The sequence below is a fragment of the Leucopleurus acutus genome, assembly GCF_964270905.1.
Source record: "Leucopleurus acutus genome assembly, chromosome: 21".
Classification (NCBI taxonomy): domain Eukaryota; kingdom Metazoa; phylum Chordata; class Mammalia; order Artiodactyla; family Delphinidae; genus Leucopleurus; species Leucopleurus acutus.
In genome coordinates this window covers 32333670-32357037 of record NC_139163.1, presented here as the reverse complement: position 1 = coordinate 32357037, position 23368 = coordinate 32333670, and the positions used below count along the sequence as shown (strand labels likewise).

At 54.4% G+C, this 23368-nt stretch overlaps 1 protein-coding gene across 5 annotated transcripts in view; it reads left to right on the top strand.

Moving 5' to 3' along the window:
* ANK1 (ankyrin 1) overlaps positions 1 to 22349 on the top strand; it is a gene marked incomplete at both ends in the record, with an annotated part of 211426 nt that extends 189077 nt beyond the window's left edge. The window contains 5 exons of one of the 5 annotated variants that reach the window (XM_082863943.1): positions 6963 to 7521; positions 10471 to 10723; positions 14881 to 14964; positions 15910 to 16050; positions 16280 to 16381. In XM_082863943.1, coding sequence (XP_082720069.1) covers positions 6963 to 7521; positions 10471 to 10723; positions 14881 to 14964; positions 15910 to 16050; positions 16280 to 16381 — 1139 coding nt within the window. Of the gene's footprint in view, positions 1 to 6962; positions 7522 to 10470; positions 10730 to 14075; positions 14295 to 14880; positions 14965 to 15909; positions 16051 to 16279; positions 16382 to 22322 lie in introns of those variants that run through there. The other 4 variants (XM_082863942.1, XM_082863945.1, XM_082863944.1 and 1 more) reach the window with 4 other exon arrangements.
* Between the last annotated feature and the right edge of the window lie 1019 nt (positions 22350 to 23368).

Here is a 23368-nt window from a genome sequence, read left to right as displayed (position 1 = left end):
CACAACTACTGAGCCCACGTGCCACAACTACTGAAGCCCGTGCACCTAGAGCCCATGCTCCGCAGCAAGAGAAGCCACCGCGATGAGAAGCCCGCGCAAAGCAACGAAGAGTAGCCCCCACTCACTGCAACTAGAGAAAGCCTGAGCACAGCAACGAAGACCCAAATGCAGCCAAAATTAATTAATTAATTAAAGAAAAAAAGGCAGAGATAGACTGGATATAAAGGTAAATTTCAAATATATACTGCCTATAAGTAATGCCTTTCAAATATAAAAACACAAATTCCTTAAAAGTAAAAAGATGAGTAAATATAAACTGTGCTAACACTAATCAAAAGAAAACTGAAGTGGCTATATTAATATCAGACAAGTAGATTTCAGAACAAATAATATTACCAGGGATAAAGACAATAATTTCATAATAATAAGTAGTTCATCTAGAGGGCATCACAATCTTTAACTGTTTATGCACCAGTACTATAGCTATAAATACATGAAACAAAAACAGAAAAGCACAATGAGAAATAGACAAAACCACAGCTACAGTGGGAGCTTTCAATACTCCATCTTGATAATTGATAGAGCAAGTAGAAAAATGAGTAACCATATAGAAGATTTGACAACACTGTCCTTCGTCTTGACCTAACTGACATTAGGAATTGGAAAATGTAGAACATCCCACCCAATAACAACAGAATACACATTCTTTTCAATTGCCCCAGAACAAACCAATATAGACCATGTTATAGACTATAAAGTAAGTCTCAATAAATATAAAAGAATTCAAGTCATTCAAAGTATGTTCTCTGACCACAGTGAAATTAAATTACAAGTCAATAACTGAAAGCTACATGGGAAATCTCAAACATATGGAAACTAAATCATACACTTCTAAATAACCCATGGGTCAAAGAAGAGAGCAAAAGGGAAATTAGTATTTTGAATCAAGATATCAAAATGTATGGTATGCCAGTAAAGCAGTATTAGGGAGAAATTCATAGCACTAAATGTCCACATTAAAAAAGAGAAAAGTTCTCAAGTCAGTGACCTCCGCTTTATAATATCTTAAGATATTTGAAAAAGGAGCAAATTAAACCCAAAGTAAACAAGGGAGATAATAAAGATCAGAGTGGAAATCAATGAAGTTGAAAACAGAAAACACTAGGGAAAATCAATAAAACCAAAGGCTGGTTCTTTGAAATGATCAATAAATTGATAAGCATCCAGCCAGACTGAGAGAGGCAACATCACTAAAGACTGAAGAAAACTATAATTCTAAAAGATACCTGCACCCCAATGTTCATTGCAGCACTATTCACAATAGCCAGGACATGGAAGCAACCTAAGTGTCCATCGACAGACGAATGGATAAGGAAGATGCGGTACATAGATACAATGGAATATTACTCAGCCATAAAAAATGAAATAATGCCATTTGCAGCAACATGGATGGACCTAGAGATTATCATACTAAGTGAAGTAAGTCAGAAAGAGAAAGACAGGGGGCTTCTTTGGTGGCACATTGGTTAAGAATCCACCTGCCAATGCAGAGGACACGTGTTCGAGCCCTGGTCCGGGAGGATCCCACATGCCATGGAGCAACGAAGCCCACGCACCACAACTACTGAGCCTGCGCTCTAGAGCCCGTGAGCCACAACTACTGAGCCTGCGCGCCACAACTACTGAAGCCCACGCACCTAGAGCCCGTGCTCTGCAACAAGAGAAGCCACTGCAATGAGAAGCCCGCGCACGGCAACGGAGAGTAGCCCCTGCTCACCGCAACTAGAGAAAGCCCGCACACAGCAACGAAGACCCAATGCAGCCAATAAATAAATAAATAAATTTATTTAAAAAAAAGAGAAAGACAAATACCATATGATAAAACTTATATGTGAAATCTAATATGACACAAATGAACGTATCTATGAAACAGAAACAGATTCACAGACATAGAGAACAGACTTGTGGTTGCCAAGGGGGAGGGAGGGTGGGGGAAGGGTGGATGGGAGGCTGGGATTAGTAGATGCAAACTATTATGTATAGAATGGATAAACAACAAGGTCCTACTGTATAGCACAGGGAACTATATTCAATATCCTGTGATAAACCATGATAGAAAAAAACTATGAAAAAGAATGTATATTTATGTATAACTGAATCGCTTTGCTGTACAGTAGAAATTAACACAACATTGTAAATCAGCTATACTTCAATAAAGTAAATTTTTAAAAAAACCAATATTCCCACCAAGAAAACTCCAAGCCTAGAGGACTTACGTGGTGAATGCTACCAGACATTTAAGGAAGAAATAACTCATTAAGAAAATTGTAAAGGACATAATGCTTCCTAACTCATTCTATGAGGCCAGCATTACATTTTTGGTAAAAAAAAAGAAAGCCATTACAGGAAAACTACAGACCAATATCGTTCATGAACATTCATGCAAAAATCTCTAAACTAAATTTTAGCAAATCAAATCCAGCACTATATAAAAGTGCATCATGACCAAGTGGGGTTTATCCAAGGAATGCAAAATGGTTGAATATTCTAAAATAAATCAGTATCTGGTTCTGCATGTAAGGAGCTTGGATGTCACCACTCCATGCTAACAACAAGTAAAAAGCTACACGGTTTGAAAAATCAGTAACTCTTCTAGGGTCTGTAAGAGAAGTGAAGACTTAGGGCAAATCGCTGTCCCCTAAATTGGAGAGTCTGATAGCAGAGCCCTAAAAGGGCACCTACAAAAAACCTGAAGCTAGCATTACACTTAATGGTGAAAGACCGAGTGCTTTCCCTCTAAGTGCAGTAACAAGCCAATGATGTCTGCTCCCCCGGCTTCTGTTCAACCTTGTCCTAAAGGTGCTGCCGGTACAATAAGGCAAGTAAGAGAAATAAAAGGCAGCCAGATTGGAGAGGAAGAAGTAAACTGTCTTTGTTCACAGACAACATGATATATATAAAAACCCAATGGAATCTAAAAAATGAGTTTGGTAAGGTTGCAGGATACAATTTCAGTATATTAAAAAAATCAATTGAATTCTATATACTAGGAATGAACAAGTGGAAATTGAAATTGAAAAAAGAATACCCTTTAAGATAGCACTGAAAAAAATTGAAACACTTGGAGCTGAATCTGATAAAAGATGTGAAAGACACACATTGAAAACTACAAAACGTTGCCCAGAGGAATTTTAAAAGACCTAAATAAATGTAGAGATACACCCGTGTTCATGGGTCAGAAGACTCGATACTTTGTCAGTTCTCCCTGAAACAATCTATATATTTGATGCAACCCCAGTCAAAATCCCAGTAGGCTTTTCTGTGGAAAGTGACAAAGTGGTTCTAAAATTCATATGGAAAAGACCTAGAACATCCAAAACAGCTTTGAAAAAGAACAAAGTTGGAGGACTTACACTGACTTCAAAATTTATTACAAAGCTACAGTGATCAATACGGTGTGGTATTGCCATAAAGACAGATAAGTCAATGGAACACAGTAGAATCCAGAAATAATAAAACCACACATATAGGAAAAACTGATCTTCGGCAAAGGTGCAAAGGCAATTCAGTGGATAATCTTTACAATATGTGTGCTGGAACACTTGGATATTCATATGCAGAAATGAACTGGGATTCACACCTTACATCACATAAAAAACTTACCACAAAATGGATCATAGATTAAATGTAAAACTGTGACTATAAAAATTCTTGGTTAAACATAAGAGAAAACCTTAGAGATCTTGGATAAGGCAAATATTTCTTAGGTGCAACACCAGAAGTACAATCCATAAAAGAACAAATGGATAAGTTGGACTTCATCAAAATTTAGAACTTCTGCACTTTAAAATGCACTGTTTAAAAAAATGAAGAAGAAAAAAAAGCTACTGATTGGGAGAAAGTATTGGCTAATAATCATCTGATATAGAACTTGTATCCACAATACATAAAGAACTCTCAAAACTCAATAATAAGAAAACAACCCAAGTTTTAGAGTGAGCAAAAGATTTGAACTTAACCCAGAAGATAGACAAATAGCAAATAAGCACACAAAAAGATGCTCAGCGTCATTAGTCATCAGAGAAATACAAATTAAAACTATAAGTAGACACGCTACACATCTATAAGAAGAGCTAGAATAAAAAACGAAAAAAACGAAAAACATACCAAGTGTTGAGGATGTGGAGGAACTGGGAGCCCATGCGCTGCTCGTGGGGATGTAAATGGGACAATCACTTTGGAAAAACTTTGGTTGTTTCTTAAAAAGTTAAACATATACCTACAGTGTGATCTAGACATTCAGCGATAACAATGGATGAATTATCAATACATGCAACAACATGGATGAAATTAGGCTGAGTGAAAAAAAAAAACAGACAAAAAAGATTCCACACTGTATAGTTCCATTTATATACTATTCTGGCAAATGCAGCTCCTGTATAGTGACAATGCAGATGAGTGGTTACCTAGGAGTGGGTGGCAGAATGAAGGAGTACAAAGGATCCTGCGGAAACCTCTCAGGGATGGTGAATGGCCCTTCTCTTCACGGTGGTGATGGTTTCATGGGTGTTTCCCTGTATCAGAAATCATCAGATTATCTACTTTAAATATGTGGATTTATTGTATGCCAACTATACCTCCATGAAGCTATCTTTAAAATATATTAATGGCAAAATCTAGTGAAAGGACCACTCTCACTGTGTTCCTTAAGCAAGTTGCTCAATCTCTAGTTTCCTAATCTATAAAGTAGGAATAATGTCGTGACAATTAAAAATAACATGTTGGATATATTTCATATGAAAGAGAGCTCAATTAGTAATGGTAATAATAGAATAATGCTTTCAAGAAGAAAAAAAATTATGTGATTCTTAAATGCTCTACTCACAGATATCTGGAGAGATTTCTGTAGAGGGTTGGAAGGCCATTTGCCCTGGTTTCCCAGTTAGGTCACAGTTTCACGTGCAGTGACTTGGTGTTACTGTCGTGGGAAGATCTGACCCACCCATTTCCCCCCCCCCTCCTCTCTTTGTCCCTCCTAGTTTGGCCAGAGCTGGAGGGGTCCCTTGGTCCCTGTCACTGCACAGCCCTACCCCCAGCCAACCCCCCCGCCATGGTCTGTTTCTCATTCTCCTAATTTTGGAATCTGGAACCACGTAGACTTGTAGAGATCAGTCAGGAGGAAAACTCTTCGGAAAGATTACAAGGCAGAATGAATGTCAAGCACGTGGCCTGGTTGCCTGTTGCCTTGAACACCTGTAATCGTTGGCAATTTCGGTTTCACTGCATATGGGCAAGGTCATCGGTTCTGGCTCCCGTGTCCCCCTCACATCTGAAAGCTCTGCAGTGGGACAGCATAGACAGGTTCCCTGTTCTTGGAGTTGACAGTCATGCAAACCAGGACAGGCTCAAAGATGGGGGAAATCCAAGGTGAGCTGGAGTCGTTGGGAAAACGTTGTGAAAGAAAGAGGACAAAGAGAACCTGTCGTGTGTGTGTGTGTGTGTGTGTGTGTGTCTGTGTGTGTTTATAATCCCCAACCCTTTAGCATGTATGGTGCCTGGCGTGGAAGCAGACCTCATTTCATATTTTCTGGTTGAGGAAGTGAGTGAAGGAGGACGGCTGAGTTCTATCAGAAGCAGAGAAGCTGGAGGACAGGAGCTGAGGCTCAGCTGGGAGTGACGAGGGCCCGTCTGGCCAGGAGAGAGGTTAAGCCAGATGCAGGGGTGGGGAGCAGTGAGGGCTGAATGGCAGGATGAAGATTGCAGACACTGGGTTAGGGGCCTCTCGGGACGTGGCAGGAAGGTCCCTGGAGACCCTGCAGGGGCAGCCCCACCCATGCCCAGGGTCCCCTTCGGCTCTGCTGGATCTTCAGAGGTTGTGGGCACACACCTGCTCCCGGGTCCCCAGACAGGCTGGGCCAAGTGGAGAATCTTGCCTTCTAGGCCCCCCTCAGACTGGCACCTGCTCCGAAGGGGAGGCAGAGGCCCTCTTCCCCTGCTGCAGGGACCGCCCCCCCCCCAAGCTGGAGGAGAGCAGAGGCCCCACCCAAGGGAACCCCGTCCAGGACACGCACACTGATCCCACACTTAAACCTGCTGCCCCCTCAGCATCCTGGTCTGCACACCAGACCCAACCGGGAGACTATCACCGACTCGTGTCCGAGCCCGTCCCCAGGGAGCAGGCTTGGGAACAGGCTTTGCTGACCACAGGGCTGCACGGTAGGGGACTGGGCCCGCTGGCTCCCTTCCCCTGGGTCACAGCTGACCTGGCGGGATCGGCAGGCAGAGTTCTGAGGAAACAGCATTGTGCCCGGGACCTCGTGCGCCCTGAGGACACGCCCTCGTGCCACTTTGGCTCATTCACAGTTCTGGGAACCCATACACTGCTTGCGGCTAAGCGACTTCATCCCAAACTGAGCGGTTTCCCGTTTGACCACCGCACCGAGGTCTGTGGATACTCAGTGTGCTCGCCAGCCCCGCCAGGGCTCGGTGAGCGACCCTGGTTCTGGGGCTGCCCCCTCCCTTGGAGGTGCATTCCTAGCAGAGCCCCCAAGGGCTGTGCCCAAGGGACGCTGGTGCAAAGAGACAGCAGCCCTGCCTTCCGCGCGGCCACTGAGCAGTGGGGCTTTCACCTGATCGCGGACGGCTCGAGCTCCAGCCTCTGGATCAAGACGTCTTGATCCCCGCTCTGGACTGGAAGAGAAAGCATTCCAACCTCTTCTCTTTGCGTCCAGCAAAGGAGCCCCCTCCCCGCCCTCACCCCTGGCTGCCCCCTCTTCCTCAGCCCCCAGAGCCTTGTTCTCTTGCCCGGGTGCCTGGGCAGAAGCCACAAGGCTTGGGAAGGCCCGCACCGCCGGAATGCGCATGCGCGTCAGTGGCCGTGCCTGTGCGCGCGTGACCGGCACGTGAGCGCGCGTGATGGAAGGTCACAGCTGGAGCATGTCGCCCTCTGTCTGCCCATCCAGGTTACTCCTCGCTGCAGGACGAGCTGCTGTCCCCCGCCTCCCTGCACTACGCGCTCCCCTCTCCGCTGCGCGCAGACCAGTACTGGAACGAGGTGGCCGTCCTAGACGCCATCCCCTTGGCGGGTACGGAGCATGACGCCATGCTGGAGATGTCTGACATGCAGGTGTGGTCCGCGGGCCTCACGCCCTCGTTGGTCACTGCTGAGGACTCCTCTCTGGAGTGCAGCAAGGCCGAGGACTCGGACGCCACCGGCCACGAGTGGAAGCTGGAGGGGGCGCTCTCCGAGGGACCCCAGGGCCCCATGCTGGGCTCTCTGGACCTCGTGGAGGACGACACAGTGGATTCAGATGCCGCAAATGGCCTTATCGATTTGCTTGACCAGGAGGAAGGTCAGAGGTCAGAAGAGAAGCTGCCAGGTCATGAGAGGCAGGAGGACTCGACAGGTGCAGGGCAGGGCTCAGGGAATGAAGTGTCTCTTGTTTCAGGCCAGCAGAGGGTACAAGCCCACATCACAGAATCCCACACCGTGAGTCGGGTGATGGACTCCAGCCAGGACAGGTAAGGGCTGGGCCGCCGTGCGGGATGCCTTTCACCGCCCTGGGCTTCTGGCAGCGAGTACGGAGGGAACTCGGGCGCCACTGTCCCCCGACGCTGTGTTCTAAACACACTGGCGCAAATAAGTTCAGTAAGGCGCCAGCTCGCCTCTGAAGCCACCCAGCCCGCGCTCAGGCCTCTGTCTTGTGAGAGTGGAGCTGTGTCTGCAAAGGCCAGTCCCTCCCCCAGAACCACCCCCCACCCCACCCCCCTTGCCAGCCCCATCTTTTGGCCAGCAGGAGAGAGGCTGAGGGTGTTGGGAGAGGGGAGAGCATCCCTGGGAGAGAGATTGTAAGGCTGGGAGAAGCCACGTCCCTGAAGTACAGCTGAGCTGGGTGCTCTGGGCCCCCGTCGCTGTTGTGTGTTGATTGCTGAAATCAAACCGTATTTGGAAACCTAGAAGCACCAGGGCCCAGGGAAGCTATGTGTGCAGTCACACAGCCTGCGTGTGACAGAGCTGATAAGGCTGCCCTTTCTACTTACACCCTTTTGAAGGAGTGAGGCCAGCGGGCTTATCAGGGGCAGGACAGAGCTTCAGCTGTTAAAGATGGTTATTCTCCTGGGTAGCTCCTTACCACCCTTCCTGCGATGAGAAGGCCTGTGATGACAGGTCCAGCAGCAGGATGCCCGTTGGCAGTGCAGGCAGATGGCCTGATGCCCCTCTGAGACACAGAGTCCCCAGGCCACGTGCATGCAGTGGACATCCGCCACACTCCAGCACTGGGCTGAGTGCAGAGTGGGGCTTGGAGCGAGAGAGACAGACAGTGACAGGTATCGCCTTGGCCTCCGGGGCTGGCACAGGAAGGGAGGGGCAAAGGCCCTTTCCTCTGTGTCGCTTTGCTGCCTGAATTTTCCTAAAGCAAGGAGATAGTTCCTGTGCTCCCAGAAGGCTGTGGCCACCCAGGGAGCTCAGATCCAGCCAGGCCGTGGGAAATCTATTCTCCTTTCCTCTTCCCACCTGCATCCTCCTCCCAGAAGCCCGGGCAGACGGCCCTTCCCCAGGCTCCACTCGGTGTGGCCCGCATCCCCCAGCAGGAGGGAAAACGAAGTCGCTTAGGAGACAAGACAGCGAGGATTCATTTAGTGTCCCAAACGAATCCTTCGACGCTTCGGGAAAATCGGGCACACTGAGCCATGAGGATTCAAGTGAAATCCCACCTTCCAACCGCTGGCGATGGCCGCTCACTCAGCAAGCACTGATTGGATGTTCCCGTGTGCCGCCCACTGCACCACTGTGACAGCAGGGTCCCTAGACAGGGACCAGAGGCCTGGGGGCCGGGCCTCAGAACGTCACAGGATGGCTCTGTGACCTGGGTCATCTCTCCCATGGGGACAGATGAATTTCATTCACTCACTCAACAGTGTGTATTGAATGCCTACTATGTGCCAGGCCCCTGTATGAAGTGCCTCGGAGCATGGCTGTGGCATTGAGCAAAGCAGATAGTCTCTACGTGCAAGACGTTTATGTTCTAGTGGGGAGACTGACGATAAAAACAGATAAAGTAAATGGAATTAAAAGTAATTAAAAGAGAGATGCTAATTAATGCTAAGTGCTAAACAGAAGAATAAAGCAGGGAAGGGGGTGGTTGAAATCATGGACGGGGCGGGCAGGGACACCTGAGAGTGACTCGTGGGAAAGACATAAGGAATTCAGGTGATGAACGATGTGAACGCCTGAGCGGAGCCAGCAGAAGGCCCAGCCAGGGCAGAGGCCTCGGAGCAGCGTGCGGCCCGCACATGCGAGGGGCGGCGAGAAGGTGCCTGTGCCTAGAGCAGGGTGATCACGGGAGGTGAGGTCAGGGAAGTGATGGGGCCGGACATGTCAGGCCTCGGGGTCCTGGAAAGACTGGCATTTCCTGGGTGGGATGGAGAACCATTGGAGGGTTTTGAGCAGAGGAGCGAGGTGATCTGGCCACGGCCAGCCACAGCCAAGGGTAGAGGCAGGAAGATGAGCTGGAAGCAGGAGTCGATGGTGTCGTGGACCAAGATGGTGGCTGTTTGGTGGCCAGGAGTGGTCGTGTTCAGGGTGTGTTTTTGAAAGTTGAACCAAAAGGGTTTCCTGGCAAATAAGATATAGAGTGTGAGAGAAAGAAGGACGTCCAAGACGACACGGGTGTCCTTGGCCTGACACCTGGAGGGACGAGGTTGCCATCTACTGCAGTGGGAGGATGGCTGGAACATGTCCGGGGAGAAGACCCTAAGTGTGAACTTGGCTGGGCTGCCCATGCGATGCCCATCAGAAACCCCAAGGACAGACGTCGAGGAGGCAGTTGGACACGCACACCTGCAGTTCAAGGAGGAGATGCTGGGGACCCACATCTGGGGTTAAGGCCACGGCTTGAATGAGCTTGCAGAGCACGTGGGTGTAGACAGAGAAGAACTGAGTCTGGGGCCTTCCAGGGTCAGAAGCCAGGGAAATTAGGAGGATCCCACAAAGGATGCTGAGAAGGAACGGCCAGAGAGGGAGGGGGAAACAGGCACATGTGTCCCGGAGGCCGTGGAAGAGCCTGCTTCAAGGGGGAGGGGTGATCATTTTGCCAGCTGAGCCCAGGCGTGAGGACCGTGCGGTGGGAGTGACCTGAGGGGCTGGAGGGTGGTGGGTGGGATGACGGGTGTGGGGACCCCGATGACTGGACCGTGAGCCATGTGCCTCGGGAGCCCAGAGCGTGGAGCCATCCATTCACAGGGTGGGGCCCAGCGCCACCGGTGTCCGTGGCCCTCTCCACCCGGACAGCAAGGATGGCCCACGCGGGCCTCTGGACAGGGCAGTCGCTGTGCGATAGCTCATGCTCTCCCGACCTCCAGTGGGCAGTACAGGATCCGTCCTGGATGGGCCAGGGCTCTGGAGGGGGAGGGTCTCTGAGAGCGGAGACTGGGGGTGACTGGTGTCCTCGGTCTCTTCCTGGGCCCCAGACTGCAGGACTGGGATGCGGAAGGCTCCATCGTCTCCTATCTGCAAGAGGCCACACAAGGCTCCTGGGGGGAGGAGGCCCTGCAAGGCCCACACTCGTTCCAGAGAACCGTCAGCAGGTCTTGGGAGCACGAAGAGGTCCTGGGCTCTGCACCGGAGCGCGCGCACATGGAGCAGCCCGAGGCCGGCAGGGACCGGAGACCACAGGGCCCCAGCGAGTGGATGCAGGAGGCTGTCAGCACCTTCTCCCACCACGTACAGGTGAGAGCCCGCGGGGAGCCGCCACTGATGCTCCAGCCAGAGGGCCAGGCCTGGGGCAGCTGCTCACTTGCTCAGGCCCCTAGCTGGGCGTGTTTTCCAGCTTTAAAAATTGTGGCAGTGGCTTATCTTTTTCTCTTTCCACGTGTCTGCCTCCTTGATCCCTGAGAGAGAGGGGAGAGGCTCACCTTGATGAGACTTCCAGGCACCTCCCCTCCACTGCCCTCCAGATGCCCAGGGTCACAGGGTCAGAGGTTGGCTTTGCAGGGCCGTTGCCAAAGCCATAGTTTTTTGTTTTTTTGGGTTTTTTTCTGCGGTACGCGGGCCTCTCACTGTTGTGGCCTCTCCCGTTGCAGAGCACAGGCTCCAGACACGTAGGCTCAGCCGCCGTGGTTCACGGGCCCAGCCGCTCCGCGGCATGTGGGACCTTCCCGGACCGGGGCACGAACCCATGTCCCCTGCATCGGCAGGCGGACCCTCAACAACTGCGCCACCAGGGAAGCCCCAAAGCCGTAGTTTTGTTTGCTTTCTTTTTCCGTCGTGGTTTAGGAAGAAGGGCTTAGCACCAGAGACCTGGAGGCCAGGCTAACTCAGGTCCCACCGTGTCTGTAGGGACGAGGACCAGCCACTGTCCCGCCCCGGGTTCCCTTGTGTAAACGAGGTAGAGAAGGATTGTCGCCAGGGTTCACTGGGGACTCCTTGCCCGTGCGGGTGGGCTCCCTGGGTGGAACAGGCTGGGACCGAGGGCGCGATCCCAGCACAGGCTCCAGCTGCCTGCACCCTCCGCCCTCCTGGCCTCCCTTCAGTCCTCCTTACTTATTTATTTATTTGCTTTTATCTTCACTCCCCATTCCCATAGACATCATTTTAATGTGGTTTTGGAAACAGTTTTATTATGAAAGATTGCAAATAGATACCAAACCAGACAGAACAGTCTGTCACCTTTGCGCGCACGCAGTGCCCAGGCGCTGCCACTGCCTGCTGGCGGCCCCCTGGTTTCATCGCCCCACCCCCACCCCCGAGGGGTCCCCCCACGTTATCTTGACGTTAATCCCAGACATCTTACGAACGTGTCTTTTTAATTCGTGCGTTTTTATAAAGTTCGCGTCGCTGCTCTGTGCATATGTGGCTTTAACGCGTACGTAACAATGTGCTCCGCCCTCCCTGGCTTCTTCTCTTCGGTCAGCATCGGTTCCTCACCCTCCCTCCCCTCCACAGCCCTCTCCTCCCCTCCCCTCGCTCCTGTCCAAGCCCGAGCCTCGAAGGCACCTCTGAGGACCCCAGGACCAGGTGGGCTCCACGATGACCTGGGCTGCTGGCTGCCACGCGCTGCCAGGAATTAAACAGGATGGTACTTAGAAGGCGTCCCTGCCGAGTCCGCACCACCGACGGCTGGGCGGCTGCACCCATTTTTTAACCCCAGGCCACCCCGTGCGTTCTTGGCCGAGGGGCTGTTCCACGGGACCGTCTGCTGCCTCTCCCGGTAGTGAGCGCTTGTCCCATAGCACAGATGGCCCCACTCCGGGTCTGTGCCCCCGCCCCCCGCCCGGAGTCCCGGGGAAGGAGCGTCTCTGCGGTTGGCTTTGGTGAGGGGAGGCCTGGAGAGGAAGCAGGACCACCCCAGGGGACCGCGAGAGAAACCCTCTAGGTCATTTGGCCCAACTGCCTCATTTACAAATGGGGAAACTGAGGCCCAGGAGAGTCTGGGACCTCCTGACCCCCAGTCCCAGTGAGCCAGCACCTCCCTGCCTAGGGCGGATGGGAGGGTAGGTGAGCTGTTTCCTAGTCATCTGCCAGGGCTTCAGGGGATGATAACGAGCCCTGTTTAAGGTGACCGTTTGCAGAGCACCTGTTTGCTAGGATTTCCAGTGAGTCTCAAAAAACACGGGGTCGGGGAGTGGGGTATAACTGGGGACCTGAACCTGCAAGGCAGCCAGTCCCTCCCTGCGGCCCTGGTGGGCAGCATCTGACCTTGAACTCCTAGGCTGGGCTCAGACCCAGGGCTCTCGTGCCCCCTTGCACGTGTGGCTTCTGTGTCCCAGGTGCTCTCTTGTGGAGATGAGGCAGGATTGTGCTGGGGTCGGAGCTGGAAATCTGACCCTCATTTCCTTACTCTTTCACGTAGCAAGTTATCGACCTCTCTGTGCCTCCGTTTCCTTTGTGTGAGATGGGAAAATCAGAGACGCGATGGGGGGTGCTGCAGGCGTAACCGTTAGTGTGTGAAACGCACACAGAGCCCCTCCTGGGCAGCGGGCTGCGTGGGGTGTTTGCTGTCACCACCCCTAGCGGTGGGCTCACAAACTGTGCGACCCCCCGGCTCTCTCAGAACGGGAGGAGAGCTCCTGAACCCGCCCCTGTTTGACCGCCGGGGAAACCGAGGCTCAGAGAAGGCGCCCCGCTTCCCTGAGCCCCTCAGCGCGAAGCCGCAGGGTCAGTGTGCCGGGTCCAGTTCCCGGTTCTTTCTGCCACGCCGGCTGCAGGCCAGAGAGGAACGGCCTGATCCCAGGAGGGGAATTCCTTTCAGCCGCAGCTGCTGGGCTGCATTAGGGAGTCAGCTCTGCAAAGCTGAGTTTAATGCGCATGGTTCCTGCCCTGGTGTCGACAGCCCAGCCTGGGAAGAGCCTTTAAGGACAGGCCTTAAATAGACACACCAGTGACATGCTTGCATTTGGGGTTGCTGTGCCACGTAAGCGGGGACCGAGGCCAGAGGGGCTGATGGAGTTGCACGGGTTCCCAGGCCCCTCCCTGGACGCCTGCACTCCCAGAGCTGGGCCTGAGCAAATCACTCACCAGGGGCTATTTTTGAAACAAACCCTGCACCCTCCAGGGTGTTAGCCGGCCCCATCCCATGAGCGAGCGGGGTGACATCATTCTGATCATGGCAGTAGCAGCCCAGGGACACACAGCAGTAGCCACGTTCTGGAGACATCTTATTTTCCCAAGTCCGAATGGGACAGTTTTCCTGGGCAGAGCTGCCTCTAGCTGTCACAGGGCCACCGGCTCTCAGGGCTGGTGTCGCACACGGTGACTTTAACACGCGCCTCCAGCGCCCAGGACATGCACACCTGCCTGCTTCCTTCTAGCCCTGCCGGACAGCCCGGCAGCTGGCTTGGGAGCTAAAATTACTGGAGCCTGACGTCACCCGGGCCGAGGGCAGAGCTGGGCTCTCAGCAGGAGGGCACTCTGGCGGCAGTTCCACTAGGGGCCCTGCCGCCTCCCTCGCGGGGAGAAAATGGAGGGTGTCCCAGGGGGCCTCCAGAGTCCCAGAGGAGAATGAGAGGCTGGCCCCCCGCCTGGTGGCCCCCTGGCTGCGCAGGCCCCGGAGGGCCAGACTGGTGAGGAGGTGACGATGTGGACCTTCATCACCCAGCTGCTGGTCACCCTGGTGCTGCTGGGCTTCTTTCTGGTCAGCTGCCAGAACGTGATGCACATCGTCCGGGGCTCCCTGTGCTTTGTGCTGAAGCACATCCACCAGGAGCTGGACAAGGAGCTGGGGGAGAGCGAGGGCCTGAGCGACGACGAGGAGACCATCTCCACCAGGGTGGTCCGGCGCCGGGTCCTCCTGAAGGTAACCCAGGCGGGGGCAGCGCCGGGATGTGCGGGACGCTGGTGAGGACGCCTGCTGGAAGAGGCCGGGCGGGCCTCGGGTGGAACGTGCGGGGCCGGAGCTGGGCGGCACTCCCTGCCCGGCCCACCCCCGACTCCCCGACGCGGCAGAGGAAGCTCGGCGCCGGGACTTAGGAAGCCGGCCCCCTCCTGCTTCTGTCCCCAGCCAGCCCAGTGAGGCAGCGAGTCACCCTCTGGGCAAAGGCGTCTGGGGCAGGGGGTTCTTTCCTGTCAAGTGCCGTTGGAGTAGAAATCGGGGGCCTCCCTCCGTCTCCGTAAATCCCGCGTAATCGCCCCTGTTTTGCCCACCCCCGCTGCCGCGGCAGCGCTCCTGGGAGCCCAGGGCTCCCTCCTGTCCTCGGGCCCAGGACCCCCCGGGGTGCCCCTCATGCAGAGCCTGGTTTGGCGGCCGAGTTGCAGTTTCCTGCCAGGATGGGGACTTGTGGGACTGTGGCTACTGCTGGCGCCACTTTATTTCTTCATCCTCTGTCCTTATTCCCAAACTCCCGCTTATCAATCTCGAGTTTTCTCCCTTTCTCTAATTCCAGGGGGATGAGCTTCAGAATATTCCAGGGGAGCAGGTGACAGAGGAGCATTTCACGGATGAGCAGGGCAACGTCATCACCAAGAAGGTGGGTGCAGAGTCCCCCTGAGCTGGGCAGAGGCAGGCGGGCTAGAAGCTTACAAAGGCAGTGGACTCACCCCCAGCTTCTTGCTGCTGCCCTAGCAGAGGGGTAAGCACCTGCCACAGTCCAGACGTGACATTCCTTACAGCCACTTTGCCTGATTCAGCCTGAGTTCAGCTCCTCCGACTGGGTTCCAGAATGACCGGGCCCCGTGGAACCCCCCAAACCTAGTCCTGTGATGCCTGGCCCTGAAAACAGCTGTATGACAGCAGTACGGGGGTCCCTGTGGGCCTCCTGAGATAAAAGGACGTGGGAATGCATGGGGTTGGCAGTAGGTTTACACCAGGAGACGTGATTCTGCCTAACGGGTGCTGGGCACGGTGCTAGGTGTGGGCAGAAGGCAGACCTGTGTTGCTCCGGGGCTCATGCTAGGTCAGGGCAGGACCCCGTCTTCCGTCCTGCACGGGGAGCTTCATGCTCGTGTGTGTTCTCACCTCCCACTGCTTGCACGCGGTAGGTGCAGAGCACACTGGCGTTGGAATATCTGGATGCGTGAATAGGGAACAGGTGGATCCCAGGGACAGGAACGCCCTGCCCTTCGGGGGCTCCCAGTCCTAAGGGGAAGACGGAGGGCGTAAACTTCCAGCACACCAGGAGGCAGGATAGACCGCCCTGGGCTAGAGATAGAAGCCAGGGGGGGCGGTGGTGAGACCCTGATCATCCATGAGCCTCAGTAAGAGCCCCCCACAAATTCCAGCCCCTCTGAGGCTGCCCAGTGCGAATTCCCCACCCGATGGGGGGTGAGAGGCCGTCCCCGATCTTGACCGCTCAGGGAAGGGCACCTGGGGACAAAGGCTGCTTCTAACCCCCCAGCTCATTCCGGGACCTGCTCTTTTCGAGCTCTGTCTGGCCGGCTACCCCAGCCCCTTCTGCCCTCCCTCTCTTCTGCAGATCATTCGCAAAGTTGTTCTCCACGTCGATCCATCCGGAGCCGATGGCACCCAGGAGCCCGAGGAGGTGATTTCTGGGGGGCCCCTGGAGGACCCTAGTGAGATGGAGGCCGGTGTTGATTACTTTATGACTCACGCCAAGGTACTGCCCGAGCTGCAGCCTCCCAGGCCCTCGCTCTTCCGAGGGGCCGGCCCGTGACTCCTGCTGCCCTCTGCGCCAGCCCCCTTGGGGCTCACCTCTCACCTCTCTGCTCCCCCTCGAGCCTCCTGCCCCTGGTGGCACTGTTCCCACCGCCTCCGTAGGGGCCTGTGTTCTCTTGCCGTCTGTGTGTGTGATCTGTCCTGCCTTGTGTCTGCAATGCTGTCTCCAGGTGGAGCTGAGAGGGCACAGTAGCCTGCAGCCGGACCTGATAGAGGGCAGGAAGGGGGCTCAGATAGTGAAGCGGGCCAGCCTCAAAAGGGGGAAACAGTGATCTCGAGCCCCTCCCTGTGGAATGGCCTCTTTGGAGGTAATGCCGTCGTTCTCCATCTTCTCTGCATGGCCTGGTCCCCCGCGACGCCCCGCTGAGAGGCTGCGGACTTGCGCACCCCTACCCCGCTCCTCCTGGAACTCCCTCCCCTCCTAGCCCCTCCCGCTGCCCAGCATGACGCAGGAGGACCAGGCACCGCTGTGGGCTCCAAGCACAGACTCCCACCTGCTAACGGTGCCTCTGAGCTCCATTGCCTCCGAGAGAAAACAGCAGCCCCTGCTGACCTGTTCCTCGGCAAGCGCAAAACTACAGATTTGAAAAAGTGCTTCCGAGAGTGTGAAGCACTCGGTACATCTCAGTAGGAACGTTACCCTGGAAGCCCAGCAAGGGGGTCTGGAGGAGGAGGGGCGGGGCCCTGGAGGGTGCAGCGGGGTCTGCTAGGCTGTGCTATTTCAGTGCACGTGGCCAGGAAGAGCTGGACAGGGAGAGGCCTGGAACCCGGCTGTGCCTTGAACCTTGAACCCAAGGCTCCCATCTTCCTTGGTATTTCCTGAAGCATGTTGCGCCCTTGCTTTCTAGGAAGAGGCAAAGTTAACAGGAGGCTGTGGGAGCGCTGATGGCTGGGGGACAGGGGCGTGATGTGCAGTGAGGGAGGGAGGGAGGCCGAGAAGACGCGGCGAAGGCTCTCCAGCGGGCTGAGCAGTGCTGGGGGCTTCGGGGCCAGCTCGGACCTCCGTCCTCCCTGAGGGGTCCTGTACTGAGCTGCCCCGAGGCCCTTCGCTGTGCCCAGCTCGGGCCAGCTCAGTACCGGGCGCGTCGGGGTGGGAGTCGGCCGGAAGCAGGAAGCACGTGGCCCCAGCTCCCGCTGGCACCGGGTTATTGTCACCTACACCCCCAGGGCCCGGCTCTGGGCCCGCGGCCAGCAGCCTCCCCTTCCGCATTCGGCAAAAAGCAGGGCCACCGCCTCCCGAGCCCCCAGAAGTGCTGACTCCGGGCTTCCCTCAGCACTTGGGCAAAAGAAAAAGGTCTGGCCTATCCAGTTATAGGATAAAATTAGACCTGACTTCTCAGCAGCTTAAGGAGGTCACAGTGTTAACCCCCGTACTGCCAGGGGTCCGCCGGGCTGCTGGTTTAGGACGTCAGCTGTGATCAGTCCTGGAAATAGTCCAAAGGTGCAAGTAATTCGAAAAACCAGAGAGTGGAAGGAAAAGTACACTCTTGGGCCTTATTTTCCTTAGGGCAGAGACTGAAGCTTTAAATCCCAGCTTCTGTTGGGCTCAGCTTTTGCTGATGTTCCTGAACAGGAGAGAGGCAGCCCAGAAGCCAGGCGAGGGGCAGGGAGGAACCCAGACATTTTTCAAAAAATGTTTCTGTAGGTGATCTGCAAAGTGGCTGAACCCCCCACCCCAGGGCGTGGGGTATTAGGGGACGCGGAGCAGAGCAGCCAGGCCGTAGCACAGGGCCGGGGCCTCTGCCAGGAAGAGGCCAGGGGAGCGTGCAGTGGGGACCGTGGTGCGGAAGCCAGCGTGCGGGAGGGACAGCCCAGGGGACAGCCTGCCGTGCTCTACCCTCTGAACAAGACAAAGACTGCTGAGGGCTCTCTGGTCCTCCAGATGCACTGCCTGCCACTCGCAAGCATGCACGGCCCCAGCATTGATGGATTCCAAATGACTGCACACTTGCAAATTCGCCTACTAGCTACAGTTTATTGTAGCCCCAAACGTAGCACTCCCAGCACTTCCCTCCCGTGGCCTTTCAGGGACGCGCGCACAGTGGTGAAGCACTGAATGCCCTGCGTGCCTGTTCCCAGCTGAGGTCAAACAAGGAGGCCTTCTCTCTGTCCCCGTTTCAGCTCACACTCTGAACAATTGCCCTTTTTGCGGTCTATTCAGTGTCACGGTTTTTTTTTTTTTGCATTTTTTGCTGTTTGTTGGTGATTTCGCTGTTTGAAATGGCCCTGCTGTCTTGTGTTCCTAAGAGCAGCAGGGCCGTGATGGGCCGTGCGTGGGAAGTCGTGTTTAGAGGAGCCTCGTTCAGGCACGAGTTATAGCTCTGTCGGACGTGAGTGCGGTGTTCATAAAGCAACAGTATACAGTTGACCCTTGAACAACTCGGGGGTTGGGGCGCCAACCCCCAGGCAGTTGAAAATCCCAGCACCCCTCTCTCTGCCTCAAAAGTAAAGGAATTGATGAATGACTCACCCCCAGGGCGGGAAGCTGAAACAGTGTGGCTAGAATCCTGGGCTCACACTCTAGTTCTTTTATTTCTAAGTGTTGTGATCTGTAATCCAATACAAACTTGTCCCCACACTCAGTTCATTTAAAGATCTGTAAAATGAAAATGCAGATACTGTATTTATTGGGAAAAAACAATGCAGAAGGGGACCCGTGCAATTCAAACCCACATTGTTCAAGGGTCAATTGTACATGAAATACGTTGTCTTTAAAGAGAGACACACAAGGTTGTGTGTTCATTGGTTGACAAAACCGTTGTGACCAGAGGCTGGCAGGAACCCTGCAGTGTACTTTCCTCGGGAGCGGTGGTCCCAGTACTGGCTAATTCAGGGCTCCTGGCGACTTGAGAGAACATGCCTCCTGCGAACAAGGGGAATTGACTGTTTCAGAGAGAGTGAAAGTGGGTTGGGGCCCAGGGTCCAGGCCTGGTTCCTCCAGTTCCCAGGTTACCTTACATGTTGTTTCACTCCCTAAGCTTCCCGCTTCTCGAGGGAGGATGAAATGAGTCCCTCTGTGTGTCACACTGGTGTAAAAAGGCTTAAAAATAACCAGGGTAACTGTGAGGATGGCTGAGAGGGGTAAGGAGAACAGTGTGTTCTGGCGCTCAACAGTTGCAGGTCTTCCTTGTAGCGTGACCCGGGGCGGGTCAGCTGACCTCTCCCAAGCCTCAGGCGCCCCAGCTGTGAAATGGCCGTAACGCCGATATTCCCTTTGTACGGTGATCGATGATGGGTTTCCCTTCGTGAGAGGACTTTCTGAATTGTCAAGTCCTAATCCACCAATTCTCAAAGTGCCTTCCGCACCCCAGTCACCCGAGAGCCTGGTTAGGATGCAGACTCCTGGCCCCTGACCCACACCTACTGCGTGACAGGTCTGGAACTCAGGATTTGGCCGTAAGCTCGAGTGATTCTGATGCCGATTGAAGAGTGGGTTACTAGGACCAATTCTGGTTTTCCTTCCCAAACCTCCCAGAGGTGCCGTGGCACAGCTGTAGAATTTACACCTGAAGGGTGAGCAGAGATGAGTGATGGTGACAGTGTTCAAAGCCGTGGAACGCCCCAAGGGCCAAACACCCCAATCCTAGGCGCCTGTTCTGATTCCCCTGCAATCACGCCCAGCCTCGGGAAGGATTTTGCAGGAGGCCCGGCGTGGGCGTGAGGGGTGCTTTCTGGTTGTACTTAAGCAGTTAGAAAATAGCTGTGGAGTCAAGCCTGATGGGGTGCAGCAGACAGTAGCAGCTGGTGGGTTTTGCTCTGTGCCCAAGTACGTGGGTCCAAGAACCAGGGTGTCGGCGCTGCCAGAGGACAGCGGAGAGCAGGCAGCCTGTGTCCTCGGGTTAGAGGCACCTGGCCGGGCGCTGGTGCTACCACCCATGCGACGGCTGTTGTTGTTGTTTTGTTTCCCTTTTTAAGAGACACTTTCCATTTAGGCACTGTAGTTGCAAGACCTGCGTTGGCTCTGACTGACTAGAGTGTTTTAGTAAATTTGAAAATTCGCCTATTAGTAATCTCAACAGGAGGGGGCAAGGAGGCCAGGGGTCGTGTTTTACTTTGCTCTTTTAAGCGACAGTCCACCCTCACTCGCCAGCCCCGGCAGGTGTATCAGGGTCTGGGGCTGCAGGAGAGAGGAGAGAGGCGAGAGCCGCAGACGCTGGCGGAGGAGGGGGCAGGTGGCACAGCACAGAGAGATGACACGAGGAAAAAAGCCCGACCGGCACGGCCACTCGAAGTGGCCGGAGGCTATTTTCTAAGCGTTTATAGGGTGAGACCGTGTCCGGGGGCACCCAGGGCGGTGGCAGAGTACTGGACGCAGCTGCAGATTGCGGCTCTATTAGAGACTAATAGAGATGCACTGTATTCCCACCCCTGCTGCTGCCGGGGGGCTCCCGCCGGGCCCGTCCCTGCTCCTCCTGGAGCCTCAGCTCACCCAGAGATGGGAAGAACGGTTACGCTAGAATGATCTCTCAGCCTTGAACTTTCTCCTCTGCCCTGTGTCTGGGCAGAAGAGTGGGAGGGAGATGGTAGCCTGTCTTCCCCAGGCTCAAGCTTTCATAACGTCTCCTATGTGGTGTGCTTAGCGCTGGGGTAGGCGCTGTGGGACTGGTAGGAAGGGTAAGGGCTTTGCTCTTGCCCTCAGAGTGTTTATACTCTAGCCAGGGAAGTAAGCAGACAAGAGAGAGGACAGACAGGACAGGGCATTTCTGGAGCCCAAGCACGGCGGCATCCAGTACCGCTCAGTATCCTGAGCGCTTCCTAGGTCGTTAGCTCTCCAGCATCACGACAATCAAACGAGGTACGTCCTGCTCCTGCCCTCGTCTTACGGCAGAGGAAACTGAGGCCCAGAGAGTGTAAGTAACTTGACCGAGGCCACACAGCAGGAACTTGGCAGAGACAGGATATGAACGCCGGCAGACCGGCTTCAGAGTTCATACTCTTCACTGCACTCTGAGGTTACTCTGCACGCAAGGCAGCAGCAGGAGAGGACAGAGAAGGGGAGGCTGAAGGCTTCAGGAAGGCCTTGTGGAGGAGAGGTCTGAAGGGTGGTGGGCAGGACCTCAGCCGAGTGGAGACTGGATGGTGTCCTTGACGGGGGAGCCGAGGACAAAGGCGGCCGTGCGGGCTTTGGACTCGGAGGAGGGGCTTGGCTGGCGGTGATGGGACAGTCCCCTCCTGGGCAACCGCTCGCTCAAGCCACGGCAGTAGAAGGCCTGGCCTTTTGCTCTGGGGAGGAGCTTAGCCCCACCCTCCATGCCTGGGGAACCACTCAGGGTTGAGTTCCCCTTGATCACCTCCAGCCTCCTCACCAGCCCTGGCACTTGTAGCACCCACGACGAGCTCCCTGTCCGGGGACACAGCTGTGCCTCAAGTGACTTCCCACCCCACCCAGGAGATTGTCAGCTCCTCTTAATGTTAAGTCCCTGCAGACAGAGCCCTGGGTGGCTGGGCTTGGAGATGGGGTTGTCCCCCCATCTCCCCCAGGCTGGAAGAGCAGGCCCCACGGGGTGGCAGGAGCCCCGTGCCGCTGTGATTCCCAGGCTGCAGCGTTGAACTTCACTCTGGCAAAGCTGCTGTCTTCCAGCCTAACATACATAGTCCCCTGGGGAGAAGCCATCTGGTTTTCAAAGATCTCTTTGCCCCAATAGAGGTTGTCCATCCAAAGGGCACGGGGAGAGGAGCCCGAGGCCCCGACAGTAAGGGTTGTGGACCAGAGCCGAAGAGGCGCTAAGGTCCCTTGAGGCCGTGAGCTCCCGAGGCCGTGTCTGCTCCATCCCCGGGTCCCCAGGCTGGCACACAGGAGACATCAATGCATGTTGGCTGAACCAAACCGAACAAGCCAGGGTGCTGCCACCGCCTAGCCTGGCCCTTGCTGGGCTCGAGCACACGGCCCCTCTCCTAGGTGCTGGGTACACGGGGACATCTCCCCAGGTGACCGCGTGGGCACAGAGTACCCCACAGGAGGGTCTCCCGGGGAGCTCATCGATGGGCACGGAGCTAGTGGCAGCCTCTGCATCGGGCAGTGCGATAAGGATGGCTGGTGTTTCAGGAAGGTCCGGGCCAAGCTCAGTGCCTTTCAGCTCCTGCCTGGCTTGGGGAGGCTGCTTTTCCTGACTCACCCCTGCCTGAGCCGCCAGCACAAAACTCTGCATAGTGGGTTTTGGCTGGGAGTTGCGCCTCTAAATTCTAAGTGACTCCTCTCTGTGTGTCCCTCAGGATCACACCTCGACACCCAACCCTTGAACTCCACACACTCTGCCACGCACCCGAGAGCTGGACCGAGGCCCCGGAAGCCGCGCACACGTCCCTGGAGGCTTATGGCGTGACCTCTGTAAGGGACGTCCTTTAGTCACCTGTTCGCATGAACGACCGACTGTAGACGCATGACCTACAGTCCTCTATCCTGCCTCTGGCGACGGTGGATCTCTTTCAGGAGTCTGGACGGAAGCAGCAAGAGGGGGGAGAGAGAGAGGGGGACGTAAAACAAGCGCAGGAGAGCACGGAACGCAGCAGCAAACAAGGGCTCTTTTGTGGCTGGGATGAGATATTTTTTTAAATCATTTCAATTTCGACTTGTTACAGGGTACTTTCTTTTCAACCTCATCTGTAAGAAATCCATGTGAGCTTCCTGGAAAGGAAAAAAAAAAAGAAAACTAGACATGAAATCAGTTCCACACCTTAATCCCTTACCCTCATCCACCAGCCTTCCCCACACCTCCACGCTCCACGTGTGACCAGCCCTGCCGCTGCCCCGTGGACCGAACCTTCCAGAACTCTCTACATGGCATCAGGACACACACACGCATACACATACACACACACACACACACACACACACACACACACACCTCTCTCCTCTGCTCAGTATACACACAGATTTTACTGTGACATCCGAAGTTGTATAGACTCTCCTGTGGATAAACTGGAAATTTTTTATGTTGTCGCTCTCTCTCTCTCTGCCAGTTTCAGTATTAATCATCTTCCAATGGAAAATCATTACCTTCAGAGTGCATTCGGGGTTCCTCGTGTTAGGGACTTAAGACTCTGAGGCGAGGACCCCCAGGCTTAGCTGTAGGGCTCCGAGGGAGCCAGCGCCCATCCGAAAGGGTCTTCACTCTCAGCTGGGGGAAGGCCGGTGGCTGTCCCAGGATTGCACCAGCATGTTCAATAGAGAAGAGGTTTTCTATATCTTTAAGCACTTATATCATAGTCCGTGTTCAAAGTGTCAACTGTACAGTAAGCAGCCTTGTGTATATGAAAAA